Source organism: Pimephales promelas, chromosome 7 (genome assembly GCF_988280905.1).
Source record: "Pimephales promelas chromosome 7, fPimPro1.hap1.1, whole genome shotgun sequence".
Lineage (NCBI taxonomy): Eukaryota > Metazoa > Chordata > Actinopteri > Cypriniformes > Leuciscidae > Pimephales > Pimephales promelas.
Genome location: NC_142775.1, coordinates 21,464,562 through 21,477,137, shown reverse-complemented (window position 1 = coordinate 21,477,137; position 12,576 = coordinate 21,464,562). Strand labels below are relative to the sequence as shown.

Genomic DNA, 12,576 nt, shown 5'->3' with positions numbered 1-12,576 from the left:
GACAGTTCAAACCACATCCACGCTGTGTTTCTCAAACAAAATATGGTAAGTCACATCAGCAGAACGAATGACAGGCCAGCTGAGAGAATATGGACAATCTAACACCTCTGCAGAGCTGCAAAACTTGCAAGAAAAAAAACAGAAATAAGGAGCACAGATAATTGACATATTGACGTCACATGGAAAAAATTAAAATGAAACAAAATTATACATAAAAGATTATCAAGATACAGATCATACATACTGCACGCGCTCCAAAAAACACCAGACAAATTATTTGTTGTTATTGTTATTTGGTTACATGCCTTAAGTCACATCATATTTTAAGTGACTCAAGCGCATATGTCTTTTATATTAGCAAGAGAGCCGACATAAACAACAAATAGTCAAGTCATATCACCTTAAATACCTTTAAATACTGCTTTGTACAATACAGATTGTTTCAAAGCAGCTTCACAGCAGGTGAAGTAACAAATAGGTCTTACAGCCTGTGTAATTTAAAAAATAAACCATGGGAAAATTTTTGATATACCCAAAACAGGAAGTGTTTATGGTCTTTGATTCTATTAAACGTTTATTTTTATTTTTTATTTTTTAGGATGTAGAAATGAACAGAGTTCCCGGATTTTTGGAACTCTGTCTTTCCTTCCCCTGCCCTCAACACTTTTTTGTAGATTTACAAACTAAATAAAAGTGTCAGAGAGCAGACTTGCTGTGGTCTCAGACCTTGTGGCTGTTCGGGTGTGCGTTTTCAACAGAAGTCTAAAGTAACGGTCAGAACTGGAAATCGGATCCAAGTGTGGCGTTTTTAATGAATATGTGGATTGTGTTTTTTTATTTTTATTTTTGTAAATGAATAAAAAAAATGTAGGGCAAGGACTTGGTTCTCTCCATCAGTTGTTGAATGGATGGAGGCACAGCTGAATGTGAGCTAGCAGTCAATTGTAAGAAAATGTTGGGGTTCAAACGGACTGAATGACTGGAAAAGTCTTTCTATTTAGAAAATACTGTAAATTTATAATAAATGCTGACTTTAAAGGAGAAAAGGAGAGGAGTGCGGTATGACAGAAATGCGAGCAGACTTGCGCCAGCTTGTCCAGATATCGGAGGTCTTCAGGAAGCCCGTGAGTGTTTTGAAGACAGTAAGTCCAAAAGAACAGGCAGCAAATAGCTTTGAGGGCTTTGTTTTGATACTAAGGGAAGATTGGCACTGCACAAGAGGCCCACAAAGTATTTGGACACACTTAAGCCACAATTATAGCCAGTATGAAATTGATTTCTCAATGCAAGTTCCTGGGGTTATTAGGAAAGATTCATTAGACCATGCTGTTTTGAAGCAAAAACGGTAATTGTCATAATTGTCACAATTGTCAAAAACGGTGTATAGAGCTAAACAACAAGGATGGCACACTAATCCAAACCAGAGCCAGAATGAGAGAGTTTCGGTCCAGCTGATGGAACCATCATTGGCCCTATTGGGTTGCTACATTTTACATTCTGCGTTCAAATAACTGGCTCTCAGACTGGCTCTGATTCCAAATTTAAATTTAATAATATTAAAAAAAAAAAAAAAATATATATATATATATATATATTTTTTTTTTTTTTTGACAAAAATGGTTAAAAAATCTAAACTACTGGTCCGACTGGGCAATTGGAGTATATGCTTATTGTTAATCCCCGATGTTGCTTCTCTTTTAAATTGTATCGCTAATCCAGGGGTATCTGTTGCCATCATTGAAAATAAATGAAATCCACATAATTTGAGGTATCCATGTCTTGTGGCAAAGGATAATGCTAAGGTGGTTCAGTGGCTTTCACAAACACCACTGATAAGAAAATCAAGATCAAAATGACAAAATCTATTAGAACCTAGACATGCATATTAAGAGAGATACTACAAGGCAGCAATCAATTCTAATATTTACAAAGTTTCGGCTTCTTCTCTGCATTCCAGACGTAACATGAACCTCTACAAACACACAAATGAGACATATTTATGATGGCCTCCGTAACATCAACATCAACTTCTGTAACACAAATAACAGGCTTCCTGCAAATAACACCTCGCCCCCTCCTGATTATTTGCCTCTAGTCCTCCTTCCCTCTTTCCATTAGACCCCGTGCTTCCGTTCCATGTGCGCCTTATACTCATCAAGGACCCACTGTGCTGTCAGACTATCTAGATCATAAAGAGGTCTGGCACAAAAAAAGTACAGACAAGAGAGCGAGTGAGTAAATTTGATCAATGGGGCTTTTACATGAGGACTGGCTTTCCAGGAAATGTAGCTCACAAATCAAAGAGCAGCATGACAGACAACTTCTAAGTAAGAACGCCTTGATTCATCGAACAGATCAGCAGCTGTTTAAAGTGAGTCATGTGACGTTTATAGGTTTATTGTTTATTGCTTCCTCCAATTCAAATATGGAAATACTTCCTGATTGACAGGAAATCCTTGGACAGTGCAACTGATGGGAGACCACTGGGGAAAACCTGAATAACTTTTTGTAATCTGAGCAACCTTTAAGGCCCTTATTTTAAGTCAGGGCATAACAGTTCTCAGTAAGGACCCTTTTATATATAACACTTTGCACAACGCTGTGGACAAGAATGAACAAACACAAGGGTTTTGCAATAACACCAACAAATGAAAGAGCTGAGGATTTGTGCCTTTGCTTGTCGCGTGTGTGGGGCGTGTCGTGGTAGCTTTATATTGCAGGTGCAAGTATCTACATGAATCTCTGGAACCCTGAAGGCCACTTTTTATTCTGCTGGAATGTCAAGCATGCATCCTTCTGTAAGCAGAATTACACACTATCCTCTAGCTAGAACATGAGTATGATGTAGAATAGATGATGGCAGACCATTATGTCTGAAAAACTCACACAGACGACAAATGATTTGGGGTTCATATAGGGAAAAAGGGGAACACTTTATAAAAAGATATGCAGACCTTAAACACTGCATAATGTTCTACAGAACAGGCATTCACATACAATAATTAATTCATATATGATTAATGAAGCTTGGTGGCAATTCTAGCTATTTATTACACTACCATTGGGATTAGTAAGATTTTTTATTTTATTTTTTATCTCTTGTCTCTTATGCTCACCTTATTTGATTTAAACGTTCAGTAAACAATGTAGGCTAATACTGTGAAATATTATTAAAATAACTTTTTAATTCAATATATTTTTAAAAAAATGTAATCCTGTGAGGCACAGCTAAATTTTAATTATTATTACAGTCTGCAGTGCCACATGAGCCTTCAGAAATCATCCTAATATGCTGATTGGGTGCTCATGAAATATTTCTTATTATTATCAATGTTGAAAACAGAATATTAACTATTAACAAATAATAATTAAATAATAACTAAATATTTGTTGTAGAAATTGTATAAAACTTTTTTCAGGATTATTTGATGAAAGTTCGAAATGGCAGCACTTATTTGATGCATCCTTGCTGAATAAAATCACAACTTTTTTATTTTATATTTTACTTTATAAAATAACCAACCATTTGAACGTTATAGTGTATATTAACAATATTACTAATATGGATGCTCATAATTCACTTGTTAAACCATTAACTGACAGTAAAAACTTTGTCCAATTAATGGGTTAAATGGTTTAAAAAGTAATTTAAGTAATTTTTCAAGATATTTTAAAACATGTACTGCGTGGTTAAAAAAACAAAGCAACACATATAAAATTGAGTTTTGAGAGAAAAAGCAGTTACCTTGCATATTTTTCACATATTTTATTATTATTTTCAGATATAACGCAACATACTGACAAATAAGGTGAAATGTTTACAAATAAACGCTATACACAAAGCTAGCTATATAGGCTATTGTAGTTTCCCTCACTCCACAACAAATCCTTTCCATTTAATGCTATTTAGTAGCCTGGCTAACGTCAGACCCAAGTCTCAATGACTTGAGTCTGGGAAGCACATGTTCATTTTCTCGTATTTGAGGTGTGGTGCCCATTAAGAATGCCCAGAGCCGTTTATTGGGTGCTAAGAATGCCTATTAAATGTGCCTGTACGTAGCTCATAGCCAATCATTTCAATTATACCAGATGACGTATGTAGAGCGACAGAAATTAGATGAGGAAGAAGATGTTGGGTCAGAGATTTATGTGTACACGATGGCGTGTATTTATTAGCCGTTTCACACCGCATGCGTGAGCGGCGCCAAAACCAAACAACCGAAAATCAAAAGTTAATGAGTTTTGGTTGTCAGTTAGGGGAAAAAAACTAAATAAAATATCAAATATTGTCTTGAGTACTTGTCTTGCTTTAGACATATTTGTAGTCAACAATTGTTTTGTGCCAAAAGGAGAGGGCACATTTTTTAAGAAACTGCTATTTTGTTGTCACGCCAACAATCAGTAATTTATTGGTTCAAAAAACACAGAGAACGAGTAAACATTCATTTACATATTCTGCCAACATTGTAACAATACAAAATGGCTTGAAAAACGACGGAATTAGACTTGACCACATCATTAGTTTATGATCTGATCATAAATAAATTAAATTATTCACATTACTTACGTTGACTTTAAAAGGCTGGACAGAGTTATCCAAAAGAAGAACGTAGCAGACCACCTCGGTGCGCTGCCTGTCACGTGCCAGCTCCGTCGCCCGGACATTGTAGGATCTGCCTGCAGGCAACCGGAAGCGTGTGGTCATTACGGTCCAACCAGAGTCTGCAACACAAAGACATCTGCTTAAAGTTGCCCAATTCCAGTATAACATAACATTTGCATCAGGTTGGGTTAGTAATTCATTTAAAAACAGGTATAATTATTACTAAAAATATATAATTACAGCATAGACCATTTTTTTTACTCGTTAAACTGTATTTTCAAAGGCTGATTCAGACTCAAACTTAAATGCACACATGACAAACTGATATTTTTATGTACAGCCTACATTGTGCTAAATATATCTATTTCCTTAGGGGTTCTTACACAGCTTTTCTGCTAAAAGTAACAGCAAATGGGGACATAGAGGATGGACTAAAAGAAGTGGTATTCACATACACAGAAATGCTGATACAATCACAACAAAATAATTCTCAATGTTTTAAGTGGAAGTTCTATTGATTTATATATATATATATATATAAAACACAAAAACAAATGTTATATGTTATGTTGACTTCTGTACTCCATAATCCCAAATGATCCCAATAATATTTAAACCCAAGAAATTAGATATTTTAACCTGTGTAACAACCCTTGACGGTGTTGCCTGTCAATGACTTCATATCCCCATTACCCTCGATTTCTTATATTTTACTTCAACCATGGGAACACCAAATATGCTTTACAGGTGACAGTTCAGCAACTGTTTGGATACATGTATTGTCAGAAAACAAATCATTGTTATATAGCTCAACACGGTTAGAAATTTGAATGTCTCAAGTAACATGTTTGCAGGAAAAAAAAAAAAACTATTTTGTCAAGTGGCTAACAAAGCATAATCAGAAAGAGTTTTATTTGTAGTTTTATCCACCATACCATAACCTGGTTTCACAGACAGGGCATAGATAAAGCCAGGATTAGGACTTAGTTCAATTAGGAGGACATTTAAGTAGTTTTGTACATGGCTTTATGAGAAACATTACTGGCCTGCATCTTGTGAGAAAACAATGGTACTGACATCATTTATAATATAGGCTTATATAGGGTTGTTCCCCGAGAACTAACGGTTCTCTTAGGAACATTTTCCTGGTAGCATTTGCACCGCCAATATGAACTCTGAAGGGACGTAAGCCATGCTTATTGTTGTGATATTAATTTTGATGGCCAGGCAGACCTTCAATTTGAAAGCGCTGAGAACGCCAGCCAGAGCCTGATCACACAATACTCGCATTCTCTGTTCAATAGTTTGAGATCAGTCTAACAGTTAGGTCAAATAAGTTATTAGATGGGCTAATCAGCATACTCTAACGTCACTCACGGGTGGTTCCTATAGTGCTGGTTTAGACCCTGCTCTGAAATAGAAGCTAAATTAGTTCCTCCAAAATGAGTTCCTAGAACTAAAATCGCTCCTAGTTCCTGCAGTGTGAACATGCCAAAATCCGGGTCCTTCTGCCAATAGTTCTAGGATCCACATGGAGTCTATCTTTTGCTGTGCTTGCATAAATACGTTTAATTAAATAAAATGTAGTAATCTCACCATAAATGTGCATTTAATCAAGGAAATCAAGCAAAACTATAATTTACTTCAAGGCGACAGAATGAACAACACTCGTCTCAATCGTGCAGGTGGAAAAACAAGTTCTTTGTGACATGCAAGATCTTGTTTTAAAATTGAAATGCGAAAGAAGAGGCAATTCGGCTGCTTTTGTCAATTTTAAGTTTTAATTTTAATTATTTGCGATTTTAATATAGCAAATATTTGACCACTTGCTTGAGCAACTTATAAGTATACTGTAATGGAATAATAGCCTTAATTACGTTGTTTAAACGTGCACACAAAGAATCGCAATGCTGACACAACACACACACACACAAAAAAGCTGCATCATAACTTGTGGGTTTTAAATAAAAATAGTAAGTATGTGTTTGTGGTACAGCCGCGGATCAGTTATTCAATGCAAACACATCGTGATATGTGAAAGCACAACAGCACGCGTTGCTACCACAACACTCACTGCAAACAGGGTATGTGTGAAACGAGCATTAGACCCACCTACAGTTCTTAGAAACTTAGATGTGTTTAAGTACTCTTTTTTTCGTACAACAGCAGCACTCATCTTGTTTGTTTATTAGCGCCGGACGCAGATGAACAGTCGTGGACCGGAAACTGAAATGCCGATTTCTGACAATGGCGGAAGTTCATCTCTACGCTTGTTCACGTAGACTATTGTAAAATAAACAAACCGAAAGAAACAGCAGCGGCTGACTGCGGCATATAAACATAATAAAACTGCAACATAAAATCTCCCATCCAGGCTCTCGGCCCTGCCCTGCTTCATACCGCAATATGTTAACAAAAATTATATTATCTCACCCATGAATATGATTCCTGCCTGAGTCCCTTTGGATAGCTTCCCATCAGCTGTGGAGGTGAAAACGACAACTCCCATGCTCATTATTGGCGTCATCAAGCTACGCCTTTGTTATGGTTTTGGAATAAATGACCATAGCTGCAAAACTTACATACTGTGCCTTTAACCTTGCCTAAAATCTATTTTTTCCCCTCACATTTCTCAGATTGCCTTATCTTGGGAAATCTGTTGTGCTCTTTCAGGTGAATAGAGCAGTAAAGCAGTTTGTGTGTAAGATCAGCCATGTGGAAGCGCTTTCACTTCAGCATTCTGACATGTCCACGGGTCAAAACCAGCAGGCCATCCACAGATCCAGAGAGATTTCTGAACCCCTCTCATGTTCATTCATAGATCTACAGTCATGCAAAGGTCACAGAGAAATATCTCTGACCTTTAAGGTACCTCACCTCGCAGGGATTTCTGGGCAGTCAAGCGCAATTTTTTTTTTTTTTTTTTGTGGAAAAAGGGAAACACTAAAGCATTTAGTTTATATATAAGCAGCTAAAATAAAATAGAATACATACAATAACTCAATAAAAAATTCCTAGTTTTGAAAAATTCCTGCTCCCTCAGGATTTAAAACAAATCTAGAGACAAAAAGCAATATATAGGATTCTGTTGTTCACAGGTTTATTAATGGCTTAATTATAGAGCATGGCATTTGAATGAAGCAGCTTGCATGTGCACTGCTGGAAGTAAAAAAAAAAAAAAAACAGGAGAGTAAAAGGGCAAACTACTGAAGAGCAATGTTCTCATTGTGTCGTAATACCGAACAAGCGGCTGGGGACTTATAAAAGTGTAAACAAAAATTCAACTTAATGGTTTACTATACAGTCTTCCAAAAACATCAACTGTAATGCATTCAAAGCGCACAAACCCAAAGCCCAAAAGGTCAGTAAGCATGACAGCATCTACACAGCCCAAGTGTCCTCAATGTAGCTCGATCCTCCTATGCAAGCTAACCTTGTATGTTCCTTTGGGGGACATCATCTAACCACATGAGCGTGCTTGAATAGGCTTCCATTACATTCAGCTTAACTCAGCTCAACAGAACAAGCATTTAACTCGCAAATTACAGAATATGAATGAGAAAAATCATTTGGCTGCACCGGTGCAAGTTTCTGACATGCAGACGAACTAATGAGGGTCTCATCAGAATAATAATTCACCAAAACATAAAACCTATATGCAAATTATTCATACTTTTTTCCATGTTTTCATTCCCACAGCCCATTTCATTTCTGATGTGAAATTATGTTTTGAGGTCCCCGCATTCAGTCGTACAACCTCGATGCAAAATAATATAATGAGTCCAAAACTGCTGAGGGGTAATTAAATACAACAAATCACATCTTTTATTGGTAAATGAAACCACATTTGATCCAACTTTGATAATTGCCTTAAAAATCACCTGTAATGTCAGTCTCAAACTGAGCTTGACGACGTGAGACACCTGCTGTCTTCTAGTAGCTGTGCCAAGAGAAATCTGAATCATTCCCTTCCGAATCGTGCAGAGCCGGAGATGCCTCCACTTTATGCCTCCACATCCCCCCGATTGTGCACGAGCTTCTGTTTATACGGTAATTTATTCACTGTGCGACAGAGAGTCGTGTGTTATGACGCAATCGTTAGCCAATTTTTTACAAAAACTGCTTCTACGGGGCCATAACGTAAGATACAAGGTAATGGAGCTTTTTATACATTGTCATGTTTCTTTAGAAATAAACAATGGACAAATGGAGTCTTTAAAGGCACACTATGCAAGATTTGTGGTTCAACTTGTCGAGACTGTTTTCCAAAGATGGCTGCGGCCTGTATACACGAAGTGCACTGTCTTTATAAAATAACTTCTTATTAAGTGGTCTGTACTCTTACACAGTTCTCAATGCTTCGATTTGCATGTAGGAACCCTCATTATATTATTGTGTTAGTGTGGGGCTATTTTGAGCCTTGTTAGTGGTATTAACTAGCGATTTCTTTTTACTTATTATATGCCCCCATATACCAGTGTATACGCTAAACAGCTTTTATAGATAAAACTCAGGGATGCACCGCAAAGAAAATTCAAACGAAAAACTGTAGGCTTATAACTTGTTTTCATAACATAGCATACATTAATTACTGAAGACCTCACTAACAGGTTAAGTAAAAATTTAATGAATTTGTAATACAGTGCATTTAACAAAACACTTATAAATAACAAAAGTTATTCTAGCTAACTAATATGTTTATGGATTAAGTAAATGTTATTTTAAATGATAGCCTACAAGCTGTTTTAATGACGTCTTTCCCCGGTTGAAACAGAAAATGCAAATGATCAAAATCAGGCAAAATTACTCACTTTCACATTTATTAAAGCTTACACCAAATTGTTTTTGTGTGCGTTTTCAGGTTCAAAATATTACAAGGCATGGCAAAAGGCTACACCAACAAGCTTCTTGGTTCCCCTGAGCCAAAACTCAAACATTTTTGATTAAAGCTGCACATTCCAGTCTGCTGAGGGGTTGCCCACTCTGACGCTGTCAGTTTCTGGACACACAGACCCTGCATGTTTCCACTCCTGCATCCGGCCTCTCCGCCGAGAGACACAACCACTCACCAGGAACACAACGACTTGAATAAAAGGACGACTACCACAGCAATCAATATCCTGTAAACAAATCTGCCTCACTTCATTAGAGGGAAGAAAGCCTCCCCTGGGCTGAAGATGGTAGAAGAGTCTTGAGCACTTTAGTAATGGAGACTACAGCTGAAAAGGCAACTAGCTCAACTCAAATGTTCTGTATTCATTATACGTCCCCAGACGAGGGAAGTCCAGATCGATAGATGCTATGTGTACTACACGGTCAACTTGAGCCTCGAGCCCTTTGCAGGGATGTGTTGTATGTTGGAAATCCTCGTGTCACATTTCCTTCCATTCATCTTGCTTAGGATACAGATGACTCAGGAGACTCACATTACACTGTCCATTAGCTTATGCACGTTGTATTCTTTGAAAAAAATCTTATGAAACTTGTGTGTTTATAAAAAGAATGAATACAATAAAGTTAGAATAAAATGTTTGGGTTTTTTGTGTCTGTTCTTTAATTGTTTTTATGCATGTTCAGATATTTATATGACAAAATATTCTGGGAGCCATCATGAAAGTTTTATGTAAATTATCAAAAATGCTGGTGGCAACTTTTTTCAAAAATGCTGGTGGGGAAAGTGTTTAAGCTAAATTAATTGTTTTAATACAATTTTGTAACCAGCATGAAACATTAAACCACCTGAATTAATAAACATTTCTTCTGCCAACATAGATCAATAGCTTAACTTTAGCCCGATTACAGTTGCTTAGAAACTTTCCACATTAAACAGTTGAAGATTCTGGTATAAATTAATTCTGGTATGAATGTGGGCAGTCATATAATATTTTATGGATTCAAGGATTTCCAAACAAGCTGATTTTAAAGCTTAATACTCCATAAATGGTTTTAAATCTGAAAGTAAAATTATATATTTCTATAAGTACATTAAAGTTTTATTTCATAGGGAGAATTAGCCTTCACACAATATGACCCATACACCTAAAAGCTCTTGGGAAGTGGTTGAATTTGCATTGCCTTGAATATGTGGAAATTGTAAATGTTTATATTAGAAAGTGTTAAAATGGGACCAGCCTATCTAGATTTGGACTCTGACCAAAACTGAAACAGGAGAATGATCACACAATTCTGCACGTTCAGAATTGCTGCTAGCAAAAGGACTCCCTCAGTCTAAAGGTTTAAGGTTACAGTAGCACTGTTGAACAAGGCAAAACAAATGAAAACAGTCACTCTAAAAAAGACATTTGCAGCATAATGCCACAGACACACAATACAGAATTGCAAAAGCACAAAGAAAGCTTAGAGCTTACAATAGCCAATAACTAATAAAGGATAAAGAGCTTGGTAAATTTGTCATGCATGTTAGCTTGCAGTTGGTTTGAATCCCATTTTGGGAGAACAAACACAGACCTTTCCTCTACAGCAAATGGCCAATGGCAGCCCACATAAACAACCCAATGTGCTGCGAATGTGTTCTCTGGCATGTGGGGAGCATCCTGACTCAGGTGAGTATACACACTTTCAAACTAGGTCTACGGGAGTCAGTGTGTAACCAGATCTTACAAGCACAACCCAGTCAATCTCTGAACTTGACATTTTTGCAGCCTCTGGCTACATTTGGCACAGCAAGCACAAATGCAATGACTAGAGGAAGTAAAAAAGGAAAAGAGTGATTTTCCAACCGCTATGTTTTAAAAACAGTTTGAATGTGGATGAGGGAAATGAAAAGCAGCTTGGGCAGTATGGAATTTTAAGGGAAAGCACTAGGTATTAAGACTTGTAGTGTATAGCTTTTTTTGTAAATGTCGGGGACAACAATGAAAAAGGTACTGTGGCAGAACTACTAGGATGCACGATATCAGTACCTTATTGGTTGATATTAAATATCGTCCATGCTCATTTCCACTATTTTAACATTGAGATTACAGAGCTGTTGAATATGTTCATTTATCAATGCACTGTTGCTGAACGATTCTGCATCAAAACAAAAACAGAATTGGAGGAAAGGATGCATTTTGATATTGTTTTATAATTGACTTTTTACCTTCAGAATCATAGGCTAATCAAATTGAATAGTGAACCAAGCAAAGATTCACTAAGTAAATTAAATTACCATTGCCATGAAGTAATGTTAACTTAAAAGTTAATCTTTAATAACACTTTTAAATAACTGCTAAAAGGTTTCTTTAACAACTCCCAAAAAGAATATCATTTTTTTTTAATGCTGTACATTATTATGCTGTGATGTCTTCGTTTACATTGGATTAAATACCCAGGTATTTAAATTGATTACCCAATTTAAAAGCATCACAATTAAAAGTATTGATTTTAGTCAAGTATACTGCACATAAAATAATATATAATTTAATATGCAGAGACAGTTGCAAGTAAAGCCATTAGTAGTTTGATATCCTCGCCAAAGAGTAAACATTATGGGCTCTGTTTGTTTGAGTATCCCAATGCAGCAACACTGGAAAAATGTGAAATGTAAAGCTAAGAAGCAGTGGATGGGACTCATCAAAACAGGTCTGAACTGCACAGTTGTTTCCTAAGAGTTTCAGTATGCCTGGTAGTAGCATCTGAAATCAGTTTCCTACATCAAATTAACTAGTAGTTAAACCCCAAAAAGTAAGTTCATAACACTGTAATTAAAATCATTTTCCAGTCTCTCCAGATTTGTAAAACACCACATCAAACATCCTATGAAAAAGGGTCAATAAACCAACACTTAATTAACTTTTAACAGTTAGCCTTAGCCCTTCAACTCAGGCGGTGTCACCATGGTATTAAGATAAGTTTTGGTTGATTGAATCACGGTGGACAACGCTACAGGTTTAATCATGGTCTAAAACATTGAGCTTGTCCACTTTCAACACCTTCCAGAGATAGTCGAAAACGCAATCGACAGATTGCCG

At 36.5% G+C, this 12,576-nt stretch overlaps 1 protein-coding gene across 4 annotated transcripts in view; it reads right to left on the bottom strand.

Moving 5' to 3' along the window:
- ptpn4a (protein tyrosine phosphatase non-receptor type 4a) overlaps positions 1-12,576 on the bottom strand; it is a 44,444-nt gene that overhangs the window by 25,818 nt on the left and 6,050 nt on the right. For all 4 annotated transcript variants that reach the window (XM_089133217.1, XM_039682249.2, XM_039682250.2 and 1 more), the window contains exon 2: positions 4,568-4,722. In XM_089133217.1, coding sequence (XP_088989343.1) covers positions 4,568-4,705 — 138 coding nt within the window. In that variant the 5' untranslated portion in view covers positions 4,706-4,722. The remainder of the gene's footprint in view (positions 1-4,567; positions 4,723-12,576) is intronic.